The 25453-nt window shown below is 47.5% G+C and overlaps 1 protein-coding gene across 4 annotated transcripts in view; it reads left to right on the forward strand.

The window, feature by feature from the left end:
• The window catches only part of NF2 (NF2, moesin-ezrin-radixin like (MERLIN) tumor suppressor), a 70442-nt gene that overhangs the window by 25448 nt on the left and 19541 nt on the right, over positions 1 to 25453 (forward strand). For all 4 annotated transcript variants that reach the window (XM_068989840.1, XM_068989841.1, XM_068989842.1 and 1 more), the window contains 7 exons: positions 2138 to 2221; positions 11480 to 11548; positions 12518 to 12600; positions 14438 to 14513; positions 17347 to 17481; positions 22265 to 22339; positions 23537 to 23650. In XM_068989840.1, coding sequence (XP_068845941.1) covers positions 2138 to 2221; positions 11480 to 11548; positions 12518 to 12600; positions 14438 to 14513; positions 17347 to 17481; positions 22265 to 22339; positions 23537 to 23650 — 636 coding nt within the window. The remainder of the gene's footprint in view (positions 1 to 2137; positions 2222 to 11479; positions 11549 to 12517; positions 12601 to 14437; positions 14514 to 17346; positions 17482 to 22264; positions 22340 to 23536; positions 23651 to 25453) is intronic.

A 25453-nucleotide genomic window follows, 5' to 3' on the forward strand; every position in this document is an offset into this window, starting at 1 on the left:
GGAGAGGGATCCCATTTTCTTCCCCACTAACTTGAAAGTACTAGGTAGTTGCCCCGGAAGTCCGAACAGAGAGTCCTGCAAACAGCAGTTCTTCGAAAAGTTCAAAATTCACTCTCATGAAGCTGGGGCTTCAGCGTTCCACTAACACTTGAGATTCATCAGGCTTCAAGCCACTGTTAGTCTAGGTTGTCTTATTTCCCACTTACTCCCCGTTTAGATCGTGAGCCTCTTTAAGGCAAGGCTCACTGAGTGCACGGTGGCCATCCCATAAGTTACTCCATAATTAGAGGTGCAGAGACCGCTGGAGTTGGCCTTCTGGAGGGGCAGCAGGGCACTGGAGTGAGGGCGGGAAAGCTGCCAGTTTTGTTTGTGTTCCTGCTGCTTGGTCAGAGTGTTTCCCCAGTTTCAGGGTTAGTTTTTATTTGTTTGTTTTTTGCTGTATCTTGAGGTATTTGGCATCTTAGTTCCCCAAGCAGGGGTCGAACTCATACCCCCTGCAGTGGAAGCTCGGAGTCTTAACTGCTAGACCACCAGGGAAGTCCCTTGTGGTCGTTGCCGGGTGCTGGGAGATCAGTGACGGAAAAAGCCCTGCAGGGGCATTAGCTGTGTGAGTCCCTGGGGGTTCGGACAGTGAAGTATCTGCCTGCAGTGCGGGAGACCAGGTTCAGTCCCTGGGTCGGGGAGATCTGCAGAGGGAAATGGCAGCCCACTCCAGTGTTGCCTGGAAAATCCCATGGACAGAGGAGCCTGGTAGGCTACAGTCCATGGGGTCGTAAAGAGTTGGACACGGCTGAGCGACTTCACTTTCACTTTTCCCAGAAGCAGGCATATAGGCTATCACCCAGTCCTCCTACAGGGCTTTCCGGGTGTCTCAATGGTAAAGAATCCACCTGCCAGTAGAGGAGATGCTGGTTCGATCCCTGGGTGGGGAAGATCCCCTGAAGAAGGAAATGGCAACCCACTCCAGTATTCTTGCCTGGAAAATCCCACGGACAGAGGAGCCTGGCAGGCTACAGTCCATGCAGTTGCAAAGAGTCAGACATGGTTTAGCAACTGAACAATAAAACAACAAAGTTTACCCCCCCCAAAAAAAGTGTATATATATATATTCATATGTATATATATTCGCGCTACAACATTCTCATGTCAAAGGGAAGCCCTCTCAGCTTTTCTGTAGTGTGGCTTAAAAACCCAAGAGTTAGAGTTGCCCTGCTTTAAATGAAGCCACTCAATGACCTTCTGGGCCCCAGAACATCCCGGCCTTATAGAGATGGCTTTCTTGGAAGCAGTGCCTACTCTCCATTTGACTTTGGCTCAATTTACCCTCCCACTGAAATGCAGGAGTGCTCTCATGGCTGAGCAAGGCAAAATTTACTACTTTTATGAATCTGGTGACTGTTGACGTCTGTGAAGGAGAGTTGGCTTTCCTGTTGTGTTTATTTCAACCTGCCCCCACTTGAGGAGGCCCTCCTGCCTCTCTGTCTGGAACATCCCCCCACCCCACCAGGCTAAGAAATTAAATGCCATGAGATATGTTAATTCAACATTATGGCTTAAGAATTATATTTCCTGGACCTCACGTGGACTTAAAGGTTTAATCGATCAAGCTTTTATTGCTTCCTTTTTCCTTAGAGCAGGCATATTGAAAGCGATGGTTTTCTACCTGCAGTCATAACTCAGTGGCCTCGCTGACTTTGGGCTCGTGTTAAGACTTCAAAAAGCAGACTCCATTTGGTCTGGTTGTGCGTGTGCTCAGCAGGGGCCAAGGCTGCAGTCTTGGCCTGTTCCTGACACCCCCTCAAGTTCACAGCTCTCCTCCGTCACAGCACAGTCAGTCTCTTTCTTAACCACCGCAAAGACTGTTTTCTTCTTCAGCATTTGATCATGAACAGAAGAGATAAGATACGGGGTTTGTTTTTTTTTAATGCCTAGCTATCTTACCAGTAACTTCTCAAGGCTGAACTCCCAACTTGTCAGCAGCATTAAAAAAATTTTTTAAAATCATACCCTTTGTCAGAAAATCATTACAGGCAGGTGTGGCAGGGCTCATTAGAACACCCAGTGGCACCGGCTGTGAGCCGCCCTCACGGCTCCCCTCCGCACGCACGTTGTCACGCCTCCCCTGTCGCCCCTGCAGGTGAAGAAGCAGATCTTGGATGAAAAAATCTACTGCCCTCCCGAGGCGTCTGTGCTCCTGGCTTCTTACGCCGTCCAGGCCAAGGTAGGCTCAGAGAAGACGCAAGCATTCTTTCCGAGCGTTGATGCATGTCATGGATTGTGCCAGACATCCACTTCTCTGGACTCTCTGGGCTTCAGAGAGACCTCCCCTGGAAAGCGGGATGCTCTGGGACGTGTGGGCTTGGGGACCACTCTCACTGTCCCACTTCTGTACCGTCTTGTGAGAGAGAGAGTGTGTGTGTGTGTGTGCCTACCAATGATAAGTGTACAGCTTGATGAATTTTCTGTGTAATCCTGTTTGAACACGTGGTTAATTATATCCGCCGCGCCAACCTCCCTTTTCATTAACCAGGAAAAATGAGTTTATCATCTCCAGTTTTGGCCAGACGTGGCCGTGAGGTCAGAAAGGCCCAGGTCCTCACTGCAAACTCTTCTTCTGAGGACCAGCAACCCTGTGTGTCAGGACCACACCCTAGAGAATATTCTGTTTCATGCCCCCCGACGGGCATGCTGGCTCTGCTTATGGTGGGCACTGCAGGCCCTCGGGCCCACTGAGCCCAGCTGAGCTGTCTGGTGACCTGAGAGTCTTTCAGAGAAATGGCTGCAGTTTGGGACTGGTGGGGCAGGGAGCTGTGTTCCTATCCGCTCTGTTTTTATAAGATGAACGTAGGGTCTACCCAGGATGCTTCATGCCCCTCAGGTTTCCTGCTTTAGTCACATGCCACTTGCTCTTTTTTTTTTTTTCCAGCTTTTTAGCTTACCTGGAGTATAGCTAATTAACAATGTTGTGATAGTTTCAGATGAATACCTGAAATGCAAAGGGACTTAGGCATACATACACATGTATCCATTCTCCCCCAAACTCCCTTCCATCGAGGCTGCCTGTTGACATTAAGTAGAGTTCCTTGCTGTGCACACCAGGATCTTATTGGTTATCCATTTAAAATACAGATGTGTGTACATGTCCATCCCAAACTCCCTAACTATCCCTTCCCCCCATCGTTTCCCCCCTACATGCCTTTTGCCCTTGGTCCCTTCGCTACCGCCTTTCACTACAGCATGGGAAGATGACCTCAGAACTGGGTCACTTTTGTTAGCTTTGTGATTTTGCACAATCTTTTCAGTTATCATTTTTCTTTTTTAATTAGAGGTCTCCATAAAGCCATTTCCCTGAAACTAATTTCCAGAAATTAATAAGACCCTCAACTTCTTAGCCCACTTTTTAAGGGGAGCTTAAGATAATTTCAGATCAAAGCCCGGAAGGAAAAAAACTGGCCCACTGTTTGAAGGAGAAAAGGGTCTGTACCTGTTCGTCACACCAACAGAAGCATCTGGGTCGCTGGATGACTTGTCTAATATTTGCTGAGTATTTGCTGGCCGGAGAGGAGGCTGTTGACTCTGTCATGGATACAGACACGAAGCGAGCATCTCTGCCCTCATGGTTTGTTCAAGGTCGTTTGGGCAACCTTGGGCAAAGCTCAGGGCAGAGCCCATGGCCTTGGGGTTGCATCTTGTGCCTTGCCTGTCCCGCTGCCCTGACAAATGAGTAATTGAGAAAACAGAATGGGCCTGGATTCAACTAAAACATATGCTTCCTTTTCTGCTTTGATTAAGAATATTAATAACAGGGGAAAAAAACATGTCCTTTCAATCAGTAGCGCCCTGACAGTGATGAAGCAGTTGTTGTCACTTTCATTAAATCCGAGCACTTCCTGGACTGGAACCGAGCTCCTCTCCCGCCCGCTTTCTCCCCAGCCGAGAGGAGGCCCAGGCTCCCAAGGATACCACCTCCCTCTGAAGGACTTCAGTTCTCAAAGGCCACACTGTCTTTGCACAAATTGGGGGGGGCCCCCAAATTCAAAGGCTACTTGTGGAAAAAAAATAACTTTTCAGGGAACCAGCAGATGTTTGCTTAAACAGGTTTCACTGTAGGAAAGCCCTCCTGATTTGGATCCTCCTAATTTAGAGATGAAAGCGATGCACAGACATCATGTGTGGTTCACATGGAGAAGCGTGTTCTAGCTGTTTTTCCCGGAGTAAATTGTCACAGTCGTACAAACAAAGGTGATCTATGGTTTCAAGTCTGCATTTGGGAAGCTAAGGATTATTGGACCATACTTCCGGTTTCTAGGACAGCTGCTGCTGTGAGTAGGGTGCCTCTGGTTGTCATGTTGATCCGATCTTATACGTCTGTAGCATTTTACCGTTTTACACAGTGTTATAACATGAATATTTCTTGAGATTCCTCAGAGGAGTCTTTTCCAGAAGCTAAGGATCAGGAAAGGTTAATAATTTGTCTCACAATACTTGATGTTAATTCTGCTTTTATTGGAATTTATAGCCCACTATTTTTTTGAGGTTTTTTTTTTTAAAATGTATATACCATTTTTAAAGTCTTTATTGAATTTGTTACAGTACTGCTTCTGTTGTTTATGTTCTGTTTTTTATTTTTTATTTTTTTGCCCAAGAGGCATGTGGTATCTTAGCTCGCTGACCAGGGATCAAACCCATGCCCCCGGCATCGGAAGGCAAAGTCTTAACCACTGGTCCACCAGGGAAGTCCCCCTATAGCCCACTTCCTGATGGACAGGATTTGAAGGAAAAGGGAGCTAGAGAATGGAGCCAGGATGAGAACCCTAGAGTCTGATTGCCTCACTTAGCTTTTGCTCATACCATGAGAAGGGTCTCTGGGTCCCACACTGGTCCCACCCCTTTCACTAAATCCCAGGTTCATTTATCTGGTCACACCCCTCCAAACTTTTCAATAAATTATACCTGCTCCTTCCATTTCTTCTTTCCCACAACCTTTCTGAGACAGACAGGAACTGTAAAAGTGTGGTGGGGAAAGTGAATTTGAGTGCATTAACACATGGGATGTAATTACGCCCTAATGTATTCATTACAGTGTTTCAGCTGTTCAGCTGATATAGACACAGTTCATTCTAAAGCATAAAGAAACAATTACCCTTAAAGCATAAATACAAAAATTAATCACATGGTTCAGTTAACAAGAACCATATTTCATAGTTGGAGTTTAGGTTATATTTCAATTAAAAATATGGGCTGGTTTTGTTTTGGTTTTTTTTTTGGCCTAGTCATGTGATGTACCAAACCATCTTGCAATGTTTTAAGCCACCTGTTGGATTTCATATTGACAGTTTGAAAATGTGTTCTTATTAAAAATGACTTGGAGAGGGAATGGTATATAATTCCCCAGACTTGCAGGGCTGGCCAGCAGATTCCTAGTGCTCGGAGAGAGGAAGGGCTGGTGGGAGGGAGAGGAGGCTTGTTGTTTCTCAGTGCGCTCTGATGCCAATCAGGGGCAGAGCGCCAAAAGGCGACTCAGAAGTTGGGTATCTGTAAAGTGTAGGTAGAGCGAGTGTAAGAGTTGAGGCTGGAGAGGTCTGCTGGGATCAGATCAGAAAGAGTCTTAACTTCACCCTGTGGGAGATGCAGAGCCAGGGAAGGGTTTATATTTAGACAGATCCTTTCTTTGGCGGCTGTGTGCAGGACAGAATGGAGGAATACCAGTCTGGAAGCAAGGAGACCTGGTAGAAGGCTGTGGTGGCCATCCAGACAAGACTGTGGGCTTCACACCTTGGGCAGTGCTCAGCTGGGTGGGAGGAGGCTGACTTTAAGATGTCCAGGTAGAAAGGACTTCCTTGGTGGCCCAGTGGCGGGGAGCCCACCTGCCAGTGCAGGGTGCACGGGTGCAATCCGTGGTCTGGCAGGATTCCACGTGCCAAGGAGCAGTTGGGCGGGTGTGCCACAGTTGCTGAGCCTGAGCTCTCGAGCCCTTCGGGCCCCAACTAACGAAGCCCTTATGCCTAGCACCTGTGCTTCTCAACAAGGGAAGCGTGCCTGTGCGTCGCAGCTGGAGAGTAGCCCCCATTTGCTGCAACTAGAGAAAGCCTGTGGGCAGCAATGAAGACAGAGCACAGCCGAAATAACAGTAAAGTTTTTAAAAAATAAAAAATATCCAGGAAAGAAATATAATATCTAGGAAAAAAAATATTCAGAAGGGAAAATTTGATATAAGTGGTGCTGTCCTCTGCGTATCTCCCTTTTGGAGGGACTTCTCATTTTACAAATGGGTATTTTCTCTCTCTCAATGTTGATTTTGAGATATGTCATGTTGGACGTTGTAGATGTAGTTCATTGATTCTAACTGCTGTATGGTAGCCATTGATGAATAAACCTAATTTATTTTTCCATCCTCCTGAGGATGAGGTAGGTTTAGTTTCTGCTGTTTCCCTATTATAAGTAGTGTTTTACTGAAAACTCTTTATATGCTTCCTTGTGTACATGTGCTAAAGCTTTTTCCCCTTAAGTTACATCTCTAGAAGTAGAATTCCAGGCACATCCTTGAATATAAAGACCTCATAAGTTTCTAAGAAAAAAGACAGCAGGACAATGAGAGCACAGGGTATGAACAGCAGGCAGTTTATAGACCAGGAGAAGAACCTGTAAATACAAAAAGCGCTCAGTCTCACCAGTAACTCGGGTGAGACTACTGCACTCCTGGGAATGCAGGAGACCTAAAAACCGAGGGTTTGACCTCTGGGTCAGGAAGATCCCCTGGAGCAGGGCATGGCAACCCACTTCAGGCTTAAAGCTCAACATTCAGAAAACAAAGATCATGGCATCTGGTCCCATCACTTCATGGCAAATAGATGGGGAAACAGTGGAAACAGTGACTGACTTTATTGTGGGGGGCTCCAAAATCACTGCAGATGGTGATTACAGCCATGAAATTAAAAGACGCTCACTCCTTGGAAGGAAAGTTATGACCAACCTAGATAGTATATTCAAAAGCAGAGACATTACTTTGCCAACAAAGGTCCGTCTAGTCAAGGCTATGGTTTTTCCAGTAGTCATGTATGGATGTGAGAGTTGGACTGTGAAGAAAGCTGAGTGCCAAAGAATTGATGCTTTTGAACTGTGGTGTTGGAGAAGACACTTGAGAGTCCCTTGGACTGGAAGTAGATCCAACCAGTCCCTTCTAAAGGAGATCAGTCCTGGGTGTTCATTGGAAGGACTGATGCTGAAGCTGAAACTCCAATACTTTGGCCACCTCATGCGAAGAGTTGACTCACTGGAAAAGACCCTGATACTGGGAGGGATTGGGGGCAGGAAGAGAAGGGGACAACAAAGGACGAGATGACTGGATGGCATCACCAACTTGATGGACATGAGTTTGGGTGAATGCCAGGAGTTGGTGATGGACAGGGAGGCCTGGCATGCTGCAGTTCATGGGGTCGCAAAGAGCTGGACATGACTGAGCGACTGAACTGAACTGAACTGAACTGAATCCCATGAACAGAGGAGCCTGGCGGGCCATGGTCCATGGGGTTGCAAAGAGTCAGACATGACCAAAGTGACTTAGCACACGCACACACATGGAAATACTTCAAACCCATGAAATTGCCAAAGAATTGATGCTTTTGAACTGTGATGTTGGAGAAGACTGTTGAGAGTCCCTTGGACTGCAAGGATATCAAATCAGTCAATCCTAAAGGAAATCAGTCCTGAATATTCATTGGAAGGACTGATGTTGAAGCTCCAATACTTTGGCCACCTGATATGAAGAGCTGACTCATTGCAAAAGACCCTGATGCTAGGAAAGATTGAAAGCAGGAGAAGGGGATGACAGAGAATGAGATGGTTGGATGTCATCACTGACTCGATGGAGATGAGTTTGAGCAAGGTCCAGGAGCTGGTGATGGATAGGGATGCCTGGCTTGCTGCAGTCCATGGGGTCTCAGAGTCAGACACGACTGAGCGACTGGACTGAGCTGAAACAACAGGTTTGTACTGCATAGCACTGGGGCTTGTTGTTTGGTCCCTAAGTCATCAACTCAATGGACATGACTTTGAGCAAACTCCAGGAGACAGTGAAGAACAGGGAAGCCCGGTATGCTGCAGTCTATGGGGTCGCAAAGAGTCAGACACAACTGAGCAACTGAACAGCAATTGATTTACAGGAGCTCCATATATTATGAATATTAATCTTTTATCTTTTTTTACATGTCAGTCTTGTCCGCCCTTTTCATGTTTTCAGTGACTTTTGATTTCAAATGATTTCATCAACCTTAATATACACCGACCTTAATATACATCAACCTTAATATGTTCTTCAATATTTTATCCTGATGTTTTTATGGATTTCTGTTTATAAGTTTAAGTCTTTAATCCATCTGGAATTTAGTGACTGGTGTGTGGTAGGGATCTGACTACTTAATCTATATATGCATTGATTAGACCTTTGTGTTTTGTGAAATCCTATTCAGATCGTTTGGTCTCATTTTTCATATATATAAGCAGAGGAAAGTATGGGTTTCTGTTTAAGAAGTGACTCTGAGAGTCCTTTAAAAGGTGGACTCTCTTCTTTTTTTCTCATTTCTTTTGTTGTGAATAAACCTGTCGCAATTTACCCCAATGAAAAGCGGATACCTTCAGACTCTCTTTAAACCATACATTAGGGATGGAAACATGCTATTTATAGCAACAGAGACATTTTCTTTTTAAACTCTGAAGTCAGGGATGGGGGGCCAGGAGGCTACCTCAAAGCTCTAAACTTCTCACAAGTGGCCAGAGGTGGTAAAATGAAACTAACGAAAACGAAAAGCTTCCGGGAGAGAAGTTTAAGATGCAAAGATCCACATATCATTAAACTCTTGACTTCCCTCATCATTCACTGGCAAATTGGTTTCTTAAAATTTAATTTGGTCTCAATGTGAACCGATTCCTCTCTCCCTTCCCTAAGCGTGGACAACATCACCCCGAGCGTCCTGGGTCTTCCCTGCGTGTGCTATCTACTCTGTGCTTGGGTTTTTACGCCCACTTGACACCATCTCTTGACATGTCCTTAAAATTCATTAAACGGCCAGCCGCCCCGTCCTTTCCCCTTGCAAGCCTAGAACATCTCTGCTGCTATGTTCGTTCGCTTTTCCTCCCAGGAGACCGGTGAACTCCCTTCTTGAATTTAAATTCCACTGGTTTATATCAGGGGTGGACCCAGGTTTTGTGGGGCCAGGAGCTTCTATAATTTAGGGGTTCTTTTAATGCAAGAACACCAATTATGAATATAAAATTAGGTCAAGGCCCATGCAGGTGCAGAGGCCTGAATCCCAAGCCTCATTATAGCTTCCCAGCAGATTCACTCCTGCTTGTTTTACCAGGGAGCCTCTGTACATGAAAGACGGGGGCACAGCCGTCTGCATCCATGGGGTGGTGTGACTCTCCTTTATATTCACCAGCTGCCACAACTTGAGGATCTTCTTCTTTTGTTTTGTTTTAAAGACATTTAAGAGCAGACCCATACCTCAAGGTGGCTTTAGTGTCCGAAGTGGAATTAGTCCAGGGGAGAAGTTCCTTCAGCAGCATCCCTGCCACCTCCCTGGTGCTCAGATGTAACGTTTATTTGATCAGTGCCGTAGCTGGGAGCTCGTATGATAATGTGGGTCATTACTCTCGCAAGCCTTTGGAACCTGAATTTATAGCTCTCACTTTGCATATCTGCTTGCAGAAGCACTCAGAGAGGTTTGCAAGTGCAGCGAGGACTTTATCATTCTGTCCCTCCAAAAATCAGAGAAGCCAAGAGTGACCAGCATCTTTATAAATAACACAGGGCATGACAGTGACACCTGATGCCTTATGAGCCGGGCACCGTGCAGAATGCTTCCCTGACTCTTCATCCTTGTCACACACACACACACACACACACACACACACACACACACACACACCCCACCAGGAGGCAGGCACTATTCTGACCCTTGCTTTCCAGACAGGGAAGCTGAGCTTTAGAGAGAAGGTTCCCCACTCGAGGCCTCGGAACAGTCCAGAGTGCCCCTTCAGAACCCTCCAAGACCAACGCTCTCCTTTGACAATTTGGAAGCGGGCTTGGAGAGGTGGCATGACCTGAGTTTTTATCTTTTGACATGAGGTTGTGTTGAATGCTGTGTGTTAGTCATAGTTTAAAAAAAAATTTATGGGTATTCCATTTGATCCCCCAGGGGAGTCCTGTGAGATATGTACGTTATTATCCCCATTTTACAGATGAGAAAACTGGGACACAAAATGTCCAAGGTCACTGCTAAGAAGTGAAGGGGCTGAGATTGAATTTTTTTTAAACTGAAAAAACAATGCAGTACAATTCTTCTATTTGCAAGATAATTATGAAATTCCTAAGAGATATTGATCCTTGGGGCTTTTACAAAAGAGTGATATGGAATGAAGGCGTGATTTCCAGTTGATGATAAACATCTCTTTTCAATCCCATGAGTGTCGATTGAAAAACACACCAGAAATCTAAACTTGAGATTTCTTGGGAATGAGAGGGGTGGGCCATGTCTGGATCCATTGTGGTGGGATGTAGAGCCAACTGCCAAACCTTTTTTTTTTTTTTTTTGCCAGTGTTGGTAGTGAAAAGCATAAATGTTTATAGAAGATTATACTACAATACTGAGCTTTGTCATTTGGGATCAAGAGGAAAACCACTGAATGCTAATTGACAAGAGACAGGGTTTGATGTTCTATGTATTTTGTGGTTAGTTTCTTTTTAAAAATAACTCCTTCATTTCTGGTTATTTCCTGGTCAGACTAACTTTCTAGGAAAGAAAGAGATAATTGTTTTGAAATCAGGAAGTTCCAAGTTATTGTCCCCTGTGGGTACATGAAAATGCAGGGCCGATTTCTGGCCCTCCTAGTGATTCTCTCTGCAAATTTAGGAAAATCAGTTAACCTTTTATTAATTTTTTTTTTTTTATTGTCTGTACGGTAAGGATGACAGTGTTGGCATCAGATTTTTCCAAAGCATTTTTCAGAGCCTTCAGTGAAAGCTATTAAAAATATTGCCAGCACTGTCCCTAGCTCCCATCTAGCACTTGGCTCCAATTCCCAGCCACTTAGAAGTATGTGTAGGTAAGACTCTTATCACCCGATGCTAATCACATCTCACACCCGGTTGTGTTTCGTTGTCTGTTTTCAAAACCTAATGTTTTGGTAGCAGTGGCTTCCTTCAGGAGTTAGAAAATGTAGCCCCGTTTCTCTACAAATGTCACATTCTTATTAGCACGTCACCCATCCATCCCGTATGGGATTATGCAACTCTGTTCACAGATACAATCAGCTTTGTATCTTCATCCGAGGATAACAAACTAGCGAGGCTGAAATCTTGACTTGTCATCAGAATTGCATTGCTTCCCGGGAGCTGGGAGGGACGGAGGCCGAGTCGACCTGTTCAGAAACGCAGTTGTCTCTAGAATCTCAATCCCTCGTTCACCTTCTCTTCTTCCAGTACGGCGACTACGACCCCTCTGTTCACAAGCGGGGGTTTCTGGCCCAAGAGGAATTGCTTCCAAAAAGGGTAAGACGTTAAAATTCCCGTTTGGGAAGACATAATCGAAGGACCTGCAGGAATACAGGATGGCCGTATTGAGAACGTTTTCATAAATGTTTTGTCATCAGTCTTGAGTAAAGATTTGTGGAATTCCTTTGGGGTTATTAGAACAGGCGTGGCCTGTAGTTGGTCCTTTTTTTAAAGGTAGGCGAGCAGCACTGGTTCCCAGGGAGGGGCATGGAGCCACCTGAGTTCAGCCCAGCAGAGTGAGCTGTTTGTAGCTGCAGGGGGCAGGTAGATGGGTGGGCACTGTAGCTTTTAATCCCTGGTGTCTTTGGTCTGGTTGATTATCCACAGAAGCAGGCCTGCCCTCTCTTTAGCCACTTCTGATTCTCTAGCTCCACTCACCTGTCATGTGTGATAAAGGCCTGCTCCCCACTTTCCCCTGGTTTGACCTGCGCCCCTGATGGCTTCTGTAAGAGTCAAAGGCAGCTCTCAGGCCAGGGAGTCCTGCTTCTGAGCAAGGTCCTGCCTCTGGGCTGCATGGCCCAGGAGAGAGGGGCCAGTGCCAGCCCGAGAAATGGTGCAGCCTTCTGAGTTGTGACTCAGATCGGACGATGCTCATTTACTCACCCACCTCTGCCTGTGATTGGCCCCCTGTGTGCGGCTTTTGGGGCCCCCCTGGTGGCCCAGATGGTAAAGAATCTGCCTGTGATGTGGGAAACTCAGGTTCAGTCTCTGAGTGGGGAAGATCCCCAGGAGAAGGGAATAGCTACCCACTCCAGTATCCTTGCCTGGAGAACTCCATGGACAGAGGAGCCTGGAGGGCTACAGTCCATGGGGTCGCAAGGGGTCAGACACAACTGAGCGGCTAACACACACATACACACGCATGCCTCGCTATTTTGTAAAAATGATGCATAATTATCAAAAAGGCGCACAGTACTCAAACTTCCTTTGTGTGTGGGTTTCTTGTTTTGCTCTCTTCCGCACCAGGTAATAAATCTGTATCAGATGACTCCGGAAATGTGGGAGGAAAGGATCACAGCCTGGTACGCGGAGCACCGAGGCCGAGCCAGGTGAGGCTGCTCCTTGCTGGTGGACGTTTCCCCGTGGGCCTCTTTTTTCTTTTTTAAGGAACTGCAAAACTGGGACGTGCTTGTTGAACAAAATGCAGTCCCGGAGTACACAAAGGAAAAAGGGAGCGCTGGCAGCCGCTGCGGGCTCCGGTACTGTGTGAGTCCCTTTGTTAGCGCGTGGAGGCGTGGGTACTTCCCGCCTGTCGGGATGTACAGACCTGCCAGAATGTACAGACCTGCCACGTCCACTGCTCATTTAGGTCCATTTTAAGATTCCTGTTGTGCGCGTGCCCCGTAGCTCTTGCGTCCAACCCTTGACTGATGGCGTCTGGAGTAGCTGTAGGTTTCTCAGTTTCACGGAACGTTCTGCAGTGTACAGTCTTACATCATGATGTACTTGTATGAGTCGTTCTGAGGAGAGATCCTTCAGAAGAAAAAGAGTTGCTGAGTCAAAGGAGGTGAGCGTTTTGTGTCTTGAAAGGTGCCTCCCAGATCGTCCTGCAAAAAGGCTGTACCCCTTTTCATGCCCGTGGGCAGAGTATGAAAGGGCCTCACGTCCCTCCCCCATCCAATCCCCAATAATTACCAATCTAACTTTTGTGATCTCAAAGGTGAAATTTTGTATCTCAAGTATCATTAGCTTTTCCCCAATCACTTTGGGAATTAATCATCTTCTCATTAGCCTTTAACGTATATTTTTTTTCTGTTTTTCAAACCAACTTCCTATGACATTTTTTTTAACTCTAAAAAAAAGTACACCAGAAAGTGGGCAAGTCATAAATGTAACACCTGATGGACTCTTACCAAGTGAAAACACCAGGTGACCCCCCTCATTCCTCCCCAGAGCTGACCACTCTCCTACACACAACTCACGGGTTGGTGTGGTCAATCTTAAAGGTGATTTGAGTGTGATCAGTTTCTGTTATCTGGGCCTCACTTCTTTCACTCAGGGTCGTATTGTGCGATGTGGGCTTGTGGCCCCTCCTTTCTTTCTCTTTGCTATGTACTATTCCAATGTGTTAATAGCCCACGCACCATTTATCCACCCCGCTGCCGACAGGCATGTAGATTGCCGTGTTGTTTCCTGGTGTTTGTTGTGACGAATAACATCAAACAATCTTCCAAACAATGGTATGTCAACAATACATGTATGATTTCAAGTTGCTTCAGCTTGCCACCACAGTGTCCCCTCGGGGTTGAATTTTTAAAATTCATTTGAGGCCATTTTGAGATTGGAGAAGAGAAGAAGGCAAGGTCATAGACTTAAGATGTTTCAACACTCTACCTGTCTGAGAGTTCTTTGCAAGTCATCACTACTTCAAGAGCTGCCTTTAAGTCTGACTCATAACTTAGAAGTGGGCGTCCTGGCTGGGATTCTACAGGCTGGATTGCTCTCACCCCAACTTCCAGCAACACCCAAAGGAATCAGATCAGGAAGGGAGCTCTCAGGTTGCTTGCAGACAGAGATGCTTTGTTACCAAAACCTTCTAGGTGAAGAAATCAAGCCGTTGGATAAAGCAACAGCTGAAATAAAATTGTGAACATCCAGATCCATTTGAGGGAGCAGATATACCACGTGCTCATCTCGAATTACTTGAGACGGGTGTCACTGTTTACCAAGGGCAAAGCGTGAAATTGAAGCCAAGAGACACGCTAATGAATCTGTTCTCTTGTTTTCACGGGGATGGGAAGTTCTGCCTGACCTCAGTGTGGTTAATAGACTCAGGGTTGGGCAGAGCCAGGCTGGGAGCTGCTGGGCTCACGTCTTCACGCAGGTTCGAGGCTCAGCTTGGCACCCGCTACCCTCCAGTGACAGAGTCTTTCCTTCTCTTTGCAGGGACGAAGCGGAGATGGAGTATTTAAAGATAGCTCAGGACCTGGAGATGTATGGTGTGAACTACTTCACAATCCGGGTGTGTGGAAGCCCCTGCGAGTTCCTGGGGCGTAGATGGAGGCAGAATCAGGGGCAGACTGCTAAAATGGGTCCTTCCTGGTCCCAAGGTGGCAGATACTTGGCCGGTTCAGTGGCCAACAAGGGAAGAGGCAGGGGAGAGGGTCTGAGAGCCTCAGTTTCTATTCTGGGCCTTCAATTAGATGCTAGGTAATGAAGTGTCGGTGGAGCCTCGGGGGGGCCGTCTGAATGCTCTGGTGGAACATTTGATTATTTCTGGCTCTGTGAGATCTGGGCCCACAGGGATCACCTGTAAATACTTTCTCCCCTCAGGACACGAGGAGAGTAAAGCTGCTTTTACAGATTACTGATTTGTTTGGGTGGGAACTCTCCCTGGCAGGCTAATTGGTTTTCTACTCAGACCATTAATATTCCTCTGTCCTCTGGGAACCCGTGGCTTGTACACTGGAGAAGCGTTTGTTTTCAGCCCCCCGTCCATCCCTGAGAGCATCTTTTTTTATTTTTTTTTTTAGCACCCTGAGCATCTTTCTCCCAAGGTTCTGTTGCTGGATGCAGTGCCTTCCAGAGCATTCATACAATTTGCTGACCTATTTCATAGCCGGTTCCAAACTGTAGATGAACAGACAGTTAAAAAAAAAAAAACAACCATCTACACTGGGCCACCTTAGTCATTACAGTTCAGGCTTGCTTTCCTGTTTGGAGTGTCCATAAATTTTGTATTTATTGTTGTTTAATAACTAAGTCATGTCCCACTCTTTGAGACCCCATGGACTGGAGCCTGCCAGGCTCCTCTGTGCATGGAATTTCCCAGGCAAGAACACTGGAGTGGGTTGCCATTTCCTTCTCCAAAATTCTGTATTACATTTAGGTAAATTGAAACACATTTAAAATACCCTCGGGATAGCTTTTTACTTTGTTTTCTAAATACATATCTTTAATGGGTTATTTGCATAAAATAAGGCACACTGACAAGTCCTGTCGTTTTGTACAGTGTACAAATGCCTAAAAGGTTTTCCATGATAATGCTGAAGGTTGTCTTGTAAAATGTTATCGATGTATATTTGCCAAACATTTGGTTTCTTTAAGGGCAGACTCATTTGACGCATTTCTGTGGTTTTGTCCATACAACGTCTCTTGCCCCACCACCTACGTTGTAGAAAACTAGATCTTTCTAATTCTTAAAAAAAACAACAACAAGAAAAACCAGTTTCTTTGGGGGCACTAATTCTACAGCAGCAGTCAGACTACATTATACTATTCTGTGCATATATGTCTCATATTGCATGACAGATGAGGGTAAGGAATATTTTAGTGTCTTAGGGTTAACATTCCTGAAATTTTGCCATCATCTAAGGAAGCTGTGTGCTTGAAACAATTTAAAAGGGGCTTCTTCAGTCCTCGCCTCTCTCTGTTTATTCTCGAGAAGTCTTGGAGTCATCGTGATAGGAGACGAGAGGGTGGGATCCATTTTTTTTTTTCCTCTAAAAATTTAAGTTAGAAACATAATGAAATGTCTTGTTTTCCAAAACGTAGATTTTCGAAGCACAAAGCCTCACTTGTGTTAATGCAGTGGTTTTAAGAGCCCTGCAGAAGAGCTCACGACTCTCCCTCACGCTTTGGTGATCGCACCTGACTCCAGGGTGTTAGATGGAGTAAAAAGATTTTCTCCTGCACCTGCTGTTAGCTTGGTGCTTCTCCTCACAGTCGGGGCACGTCCTTCGCTTGCCGACCTGTTTTCCTGCCCTGGAGTCTTGGTTCCTTTTCCTTGTTGTCAGCAAGGGAGTCAGACGCAGGGAGCTGGCTACCACCGCTGTTCGAGGGCCAGACTGCACAGGGCAGGGGCCCACACCCGAGGAGGTGCGCACCGGTCTGCAATGTGAGGGCCCAGGGCGTCGCCCTCCAGTGTGCTGGGTGCTGGCTGGACTACCATTAGAGGCATAGCCTGCATGCAACCTGTCAGTTAAGTTTTCAAACAGCTTTATTGGAGTGTAATTTACTTTCAAGTCATTTTGATTTTTTTTTCCCCCAATATCTTACAATAAAAAATTTCTAACATACAGGGAAGTCGGAAGACTTTTGAGTGAGGACTTCTGTACACCTGCTGCCTGGATTCCACAGTTAACAGTTTACTACAAAACACGTGCTTTATCACATTGAAACTGCATTTTAAAGTAAAATAAAGCCACCTGATCACAGCTCTTAGAATTTTCTTTCTGGTAGTACAACCACCTCTTCTTTTAACATGAGGGGTGTTTAACCCTACAGGTCTTTATTCTACATCTGTGATAAGCCGGCTATGTAATTAGCAGTAACAACATTTCCATTACTGCTGTCTTAGCCGCTGACACTTCCCAGGTGGCTCAGTGATATAGAATCGCCCTCCAGTCCAGGATTTGATCCCTGGGTTGAAAGATCCCCTGGAGAAGGAAATGGCAACCCACCTGAGTGTTCGTGCCTGGAAAATACCATGGACAAAGAAGCCTGGCGGGCTCCTATTCATGGGGTTGCAAAGAGCTGGACGCAACTTAGGACTGAGCACGCTCACTCACACGTTGTCTCTTGCTGGCAGAGGTGCAAGGTGCCTGAGGCGGTGATGGGTGCCCCCAGTACCCCCTCCATGGGACACCCCAGTCGTCAGAACCGTCTCATGTTGCCTCCCCCTGCCCCAGTGCAGGAGGCTGGAGGCCCCCCCAGGTTCAAAGACAGTGGTGATTTCTGTCAGGAGCTGTTGAAACGTGTCACACGTAATGGTCTATGTCAATTCTTTTGGAAGCTGAGCAAGACCTCGAGCCTCAGCTGGAGCTGACGGTGGCTGTTCTCTGTCGCATCTACAGAATAAAAAGGGCACAGAGCTGCTGCTCGGAGTGGATGCTTTGGGGCTTCACATTTATGACCCTGAGAACAGGCTGACCCCCAAGATCTCCTTCCCGTGGAACGAAATCCGGAACATCTCCTATAGCGACAAGGAGGTAGGTCGAGTCTGCACAGCAGACACCCTGGCAGCCGAGCTGAACCTTCTCTGTCTCTCCTCCTTCCGGAGCAGCCCAGGCCAGCCTGCTCCTTCTCAGAAGCAAGATCCTTTAATTCCCAGGCTTTGGGTTTTTGCTTGTTGATTTTTATAGCATTTACAGAACAATATTGGCATCCTGTTTTCAAATAGTATCACTAAACCCTCCCTACTGACTAACAAGAGACCGGGAAGATCAACTTGTCAGGACTAAGCCCCAGAGAACTGTAAACAAACCAGAAAGTAACCCTTTCTTATTCCTTGGCTTTCTATTTCTGGTGAGAATTCTCTTTGTCTCTTAAACGTGGTGTTTATTAAACTCTCTCTGCGTCCAGAGCTTGATTCAATGTGATGTAGGCATTTATATATACATAAATCTTCATAGGGCTTCCCTTGTGGCTCAGCCGGTAAAGAATCCACCTGCAATGCGGGAGGCCTGGGTTCGACCCCTGGGTTGGGAAGAACTCCTGGGAAAGGGAAAGGCTACCCACTCCAGTATTCTGGCCTGGAGAATTCCATGGATTATATAGTCCATGGCCTCGCAAAGAGTCAGACACGACTGAGAGACACTTGTACTCACTCACTCAAATCTCCATGATACATACATGAATTGTATGTATTATATATACTATACAAATAACATATACATACCAGCAATGATATAAACAAGGATATCAGACTAACTTGCTTATAAGAATTCAAGAATAAGGAACTTCAGATAACTTGGATGAACACCCTAACGCAGAATTCAAGTATTACTGTATAGGATGGTCCTATATAGTGATAAGGAGTCCATGGGGTTGTAAAGAGTGAGTGACTGAGCTGACTGGTACAGAATGGACTTTTCCCAAATGCTGTAATGCTGTGTCCATTCACTCACTCATGCATTCATGGTTAAGTTTTACAAATCGCTTTATTTAATAACTGATTTATTTTTGGCAGTGCTGGGTCTTCATTGCAGTGTGTGGGCTTTCTCTAGCAACAGAGGGAGGGCTTCTCATTGCAGTGGCTTCTCTTGTTGGGGAGCACAGGCTTTAGGGCACTCAGGCCTCAGTAGTTGCGACTCCCAGGCTCTAGAGCTCGGGCTCAATAGCGCTCGGGCTTAATTGCCCCAAGACATGAGGAATTTTAGTTCCTGGACCAGGGATCAAACTCGTGTCCCCTGCCTTGGCAGGCGGATTCTAACCACTGGAAGTCCCCCTCCCTGGTTAATTTTCAAGGGATTTTCGAGCATCTGCTTGGTGTCAGGCTTCGTGAGGGAAACAGAGATGGAGCGAGTGCAGTCTCAGCCCTCAAGGAAGTTCTAGTCAAGCGGTGACTCAGCTGCCGTGACACATAACTGCAGCGCGAAGGGCCGGTGACAAAGAGGGCGACGATGTGGCGCTTCTCTGCCAGCCAGCAGCTTCGCCCCGGCTCTGATTCAGCCCTCACAGGAACACCGCCGCGGGAGGAGGGGTGTGTTCTGGCAGCTCTGCGCCCCCTCGGGAAGCGGGGACCCAGAGGGAGCAGGGGAGCTGTGTCAGGCAGGGGGGCACACCAGCAGAAGCCACGCCCCCGGCGGTTCCCGGGGAGACTCAGAGGACGAGCCCCGAGACTCAGGACACAGGGCCCAGGAATGCAGGCCCGGGCAGTGCCCCGCGGTGGGCTGGTACCCGCACAGCCAGGCCCGAGCGCGGAGGGAGTGAGTAAGAGATGGCTCACGTGGTCGCCTGCAGGCCCCCACCTCCAAGCCGGTTTCCTGTTTTTGCCCTTCCCTCATGTAGCAGCTCTGAGGATAGGAACACCAGGCCCCCGATTGCCAATACGTGGCTGAGCTCCCCTCGGCCACGCTTGACGAGACAGATTGAGCCTCTTAACTCAAAACATTCTGGCTTTCAGATTTTTTGCATGTAGCCCAAGAGATGAGCATTTAAGGTATTTTTTTTTTAAGGCCCTGAAATGGAAAGTTCCATGTGACTCGAAGCAGCAGTAGGGTACGCTGGTAGTTTTTCATCTCTAATTTCATAAAAGTCTGTTTACGGCACGTCCGCACACTTGGCGTGCTAAAAGGTCCCGAGATGCTCGTCCTTCACAGAAGCCAGGCAGCAAAGGCTCCCCTCATACAGCCCGACACGAAACTCTAACGTTTCCTCTCCCGGGGCCGGGCACCATCGCCTGCCATCATGTCAGGAACTCACGCAGCACGGGTGGGACGTGATGGGAAGGAGCCTGGGGCATTCTCCCCCGTGCTGTGACAACACAAGTCCGGTTTATTCCAGATGACCCGTGGACACCGCACGCGTGCCCCAGAGTGGCACAGAGCCTGTGGAGTCCCCGTTCCTTCAGGTCTCCCACTGGCAGCCCTGGGGTTTGGCAGCCAGGCCAAAAATAAGCTCTCGAAATTCATAAATAGCGGCCTGCACGAGAGCAGCACTGCTTCTCAGCTCACCTGACCGGAAGCCACACAGAGGACCGTTCCTCTGTCCTCCGTGTGCTCCCCTTCTGTTGGACAGCATAGCGTGGGATGGAAGTATCTAAGAATAGAGCTTCCCCAGTGCCTTTGTCTGCTTAGCAAGTCTTTCGTGGGAGTGGGCTTTTCACGTCCAAAGTGCAGCTTTGGAATCTGGGCTCTGTCCGATCTCATCAGGAAGAGGTGAGAGCACCAGCTCTTTTCTTTTTATGTGGCCCAGTCCCCAGTCTGGCCCTCGGGTCTCCTCCTGATTTCTCCCCCATCCCCATCCTTATTCATCTTCCTCTCCCCTTTGATTGTGAGGGTTATGTCTTCCTTCTCTACTCCAGTGCATTCTTCATCACTCGTGACTGCGTTCCTTCTCTTAAGAGCATTATCAAGCCATCCCCGTGTTGGGAAATCTGGGGTGACTCCCTGACTGCTGTCACATCGAATCTAAGCCTTGCTGATTGTCTATCCCCAGCCCACCTCACCACCCCCAGCTCCTGCCTTCCTCCCAGTTTCAGTCAGTTCAGTTTAGTCGCTCAGTTGTGTTCAACTCTTTGCGACGCCATGAATCACAGCACGCCAGGCCTCCCTGTCCATCACCAACTCCCAGAGTTCACTCAAACTCAAGTCCATCGAGTTGGTGATGCCATCCAGCCATCTCATCCTCTGTCGTCCCCTTCTCCTCCTGCCCCCAATCCCTCCCAGTATCAGGGTCTTTTCCAATGAGTCAGCTCTTCGCATGAGGTGGCCAAAGTACTGGAGCTTCAGCTTTAGCATTATTCCTTCCAAAGGACACCCAGGATTGATCTCCTTTAGGATGAACTGGTTGGATCTCCTTGCAGTCCAAGGGACTCTGAAGAGTCGTCTCCAACACCACAGTTCAAAAGCATCAATTCTTTGGCGCTCAGCTTTCTTCACAGTCCAACTCTCACATCCATACATGACTACTGGAAAAACCATAGCCTTGACTAGATGGATCTTTGTTGGCAAAGTAATGTCTCTGCTTTTGAATATGCTGTCTAGGTTGGTCATAACTTTCCTTCCAAGGAGTGAGCGTCTTTTAATTTCATGACTGCAGTCACCATCTGCAGTGATTTTAAAGCCCCAAAATATAAAGTCTGCCACTGTTTCCCCATCTATTTGCCGTGAAGTGATGGGACCAGATGCCATGATCTTCATTTTCTGAATGTTGAGCATTAAGCCAACTTTTTCACTCTCCTCTTTCACGTTCATCAAGAGGCTTTTAGTTCCTCTTCACTTTCTGCCATAAGGGTGGTGTCATCTGCATATCTGAAGTTATTGATATTTCTCCCGGCAGTCTTGACTCCAGCTGTGCTTCCTCCAGCCCAGCGTGTCTCTTGATGTACTCTGCATATGGGTTTTCTCTTATATATGTATACCTATAAATTCATTTATCTGTTTGGCTGTGCTGGGTCTCATCGCAGCACAGGCTTTCCTCCAGTTTCTGGAGCAGGTGCTGCTCTCTGGTTGAGGTGCGCAGGCTTCTCATTGCGGTGGCGTTTCTTTCTTGTTGGGGAGCGCGGGCTTTAGGGCACGCCGGCTTCAGTAGCTGCGCCGTGTGGGCTCAGGACTTACGGCTCCCAGGCTCTAGAACACAGATTCAATGGTTGTGACGCGCGGGTTTAGTCGCTTCAGGGCGTGTGCGATCTTCCCGGATCAGGGATCAAACCCGTGTCTCCTGCATTGGCAGGTGGGTTCTCTACCACTGAGCCACCAGGGAAGCCCCCCCCATGGTTTTCTCTTGGTCATCGAAGAGCTAATGCTGTGTCTCTCTCTCACACGCACACACCACATACACACACATGCACACACATTCCCACACGGTGCTCATTTCCCCATCTCTGCTTTATTTCTATTACTCGCCCTGTCCAGAACGCCCCTCCCTCCTACCTTTTAGCTTCTCTGTCATGTTCTTTGTCTAAGACCAGCATGTCCCTCCTACTCTGAGGATTTGAGATCTGTGCCACCCAGCGAGGCAGTGATGATAGATGTGACCTATCGAGCCGTTGACAGTGGTTGGTTTAGTTCTGGCCAGGCTGAGAGACCCTGAAGGCTGCCTTAGACTCCGGGGTGGCCCGTCCAGCATTGGCCTCAAGGTCGGGCCCACCTAGGGTTTAACTTCAAGTTACCAAGCCCAAGGTGGTGCTAAGAACCCAGCTTCCAGGATCCTGAACCTCCTGGGACAAGGATCTTTGCCAGGGGGTCGCCACCTTTGTGGAATTGCCCGGTTGGTGGTAGCGCTCTAGGCTGTCGGAAACTGAAGCTGTTTTCTGCGTTTTCCTTTCAGTTTACCATTAAGCCTTTGGATAAGAAAATCGACGTCTTCAAATTTAACTCCTCAAAGCTTCGTGTCAATAAGCTGGTAAGTTAAGATCCTGGTTTTTATTATGGACTGCAGTTTTTCTGCGAAACTGAAAGCCTTTTTTGAACCAGTATCAGAGCAACATGTTGTGAGATGTAAAATGATAACCCGCTTGGTATGTGCTTTCCTGATCAGCCTTGAAAGACTTCTCTCCAGCTTCACTAGAAGGTCACACTTACGGTTTTCCCCGGTGGCTCAGCTGGTAAAGAATCTGCCTGTAACGCAGGAGACTTGGATTCTATCCATGGGTTGGAAAGATCCCGTGGAGAAGGAAATGGCAAATACCCACCTAAGTATTCTTGCCTGGAAAATCCCATGGATAGAAGAGCTGATGGGCTGCAGTCCATGGGGTCCCAAGAGTTGGACATGACTTAGCCACTAAACCACCACCAGCAAAAAGTCAAATCTACATTTTGTGATGAGGAACTTCTTTAAAGTTATTTTTATTAAAGTACTTCATACATATGAAAGGATAAGTATAATGTATCTATGAGATATAAAGAATGACAGGAATAAACAACTACTTAGCCACCACCCAGCTTTAAGAAGTGCCACGCTCCCAGACTTCCCTGGTGACCCAGTGGTTGACTGAGGCTCTGTGCTTTCACTGCAGGAGACATGGGTTCAGTCTCCGGTTGGCGAAGTTCCACCCACCATGCAGTCTGGCAGAACAAAAAAGAAAAACAGCACACTCCCATCACTGTGGGAACCCCCTCCCACACTGGCACCCCACCAGCCCTCTGCTCCCCAAGGGTGACCAATGTTCTCAGCTGTGTGCTAAGTACCACCCCCCCGATATTCAAGAACTTTTATTTCACGTATGGCAAAACAAGGATACTAGCAAATTTTGTATGTTCTTGAAATGTATATATGTGCTGTCAACTGTATTCCTCTGTTACTTGCCTTTTTTTACCTTTTTTTTTTTTGAGATTTATCCATGTTGATGCTTAAAAATATGGTCCTGAGTAACTGAGCCCATACTTCACTGCTGTATAGTACTCCGTCGTACATTGTATGATACATGTTTTTTCCCTCCACGCTCCTGTTAGCAGGCAGTCAAGTGCTTTCTGCGTCTGTGTCTGTCCACTGGTGTGCACGGGCAGTCGCTGCCTGGGAGTTCAGAGCACGTCTCCGTGTAGCCCTGCACGCAGCCCGTGTCCACGGGTATTCACACGTCCCCTGCTTTCCTGGCCGCAGATTCTCCAGCTGTGTATTGGGAATCACGACCTGTTTATGAGGAGAAGGAAGGCCGATTCTTTGGAAGTCCAGCAGATGAAAGCCCAGGCCAGGGAGGAGAAGGCTAGAAAGCAGGTGAGCGGGTGTTGGAGCTGCTGCTGTCACCCCGTGGGGGCCTCGGCCCGGAGGTCAGGGGTGGCCGAGCTCTGATCATGAAAGTGCCTGCTCTCATGTTGCCCCTGTTGGATCTTTCTGGCCGATGAAATGATGGTGGGACGTCAGCTCTGGAAATGAGGAATAAACTGTAACAGGGGATCTCAAAGACACGTCCCTGGTTACTTCTCCAGTGAAGGGAGTGAAGCGTGGTCAGCGCAAGTTCGGGCAGAGATAGCCAAGCCCACACGCATCTATCCGTCTATCTTTCTATCCATCCATCTACCCATCCATCCATCTCTGGTCCGTGCAGCTAAGCTTTCGTTCTTTCTGCCTGCCCGTCTCCTGTGCCCAGACTTTTTCTTTTCTAATTAGCTGGTGATGGAATACAGGGTGCACCCAGCAGCCCGCTGATAGAATGCTAATTAGACCCCGGCCACACTTCCCCGCTGCAGGTCAGGCCGGGCAGCGCAGCGGCCACAGTGGGAGGTGCCGGGAGCCTCCATTAGCATCCGTTATCATCAGCCTGGACCATCCGCACCATTGTTTTCTGCTCATAGACCTTTCTGACTCACTGAAACCCACGCGGCTTATGTGAGCCTCGCTGCTGCAGATGTCAGTCGTGGTTGTGGATGAACCACCAGACAGAGGAGCAGCAGCTGCAGTCAGCTGCCCTGGGACCCACAGGCTCGGAGGGTGATGTTTAGTCTGTGTGTAGCTCGCAACTTCGGATCCTCCAAAGAGGCTGGCTCCCAGCCCTGGGATTTAGGACAAAACGCCCAGTTGGATCCATTGTGCTCCCGGCTCTCCATCTCTTTGCTCTCTTGAGACGTCAGGCCATAGACATACTCACTGGGATGCTTTGTGTGTGTGTGTGCGAGGTGGGGTGGGGGAGGGCAGTGGAATGGGTTTTGTTGGACAAGAAATGCTTGTGGGCCATAGAGGCAACTTAAAAAAGATCCCTCTATACCCTTCTTATGGGCAGAGCAGAGCTTAGAAGCGAGAGATCTGAACAGGGCAAGGAAGCGTGTAAGCCTCCAGGCTGTGCAGAGAGTAACATGAACACACCCCTGACCCACACTGCTGGGAGGACGGCAGACGCACGTTCCTGACATCTGGCAGCCGCAGGTCAGGGACTCCGTGGCCCAGCAGGACAGACGTTGACCTTGGTGCCACACATGGGACTTAGTCTGAGACCCCAGTGAATGACTTAACCTGCCAGGCCTCCATTTTCTCATCTGTCAAGTGGAGCTGAGGATCTGTCTTCTGCGTCTCAGATCAAAGGACACACTGTACCTGCGGGTCTTTGTGGCTGAAACCACTTTGCAAACGGGGGCATTCCTTATGGTTGAGGTGGAGGTCTCCGGGAAGGTGCAGTGCTGGGAGCAGAAGGGATTGTAGGCATTTTTCAAGCAGATGATGATGGGGATCTAGTCATCCAGATAATGGAAATTCTCACACGGTAGAAATCGAGAACAGATTGGCCAAGCTTTTCATTGACCTGGAAGAGGAAAATTGGAGAAGAATTTATAGAATTTTATTGCTTGTCTTTGCATTATTCCTTCGATGCCCGATGCCTTTTTTTTTTTTTTTTTTGCTTAGTATTTAGAAAAGGCAGCAGTCTTAGAAATCTTGAGTTGGGGAAAAGGTTAAAGCAAGAAATAAGTCATTAGATGTGCTTTAATTATTTAAGGAAGAAAATAGTGCAGTGGTCACTTCTGGCTCCTGCTTTCTGAACTCAGCTAGGGCCCTAAGATCACAGAGAATAGCACTTGTCCTCTTCTT

This window comes from Capricornis sumatraensis, chromosome 17, assembly GCF_032405125.1.
Source record: "Capricornis sumatraensis isolate serow.1 chromosome 17, serow.2, whole genome shotgun sequence".
Taxonomy (NCBI): Eukaryota; Metazoa; Chordata; class Mammalia; order Artiodactyla; family Bovidae; genus Capricornis; species Capricornis sumatraensis.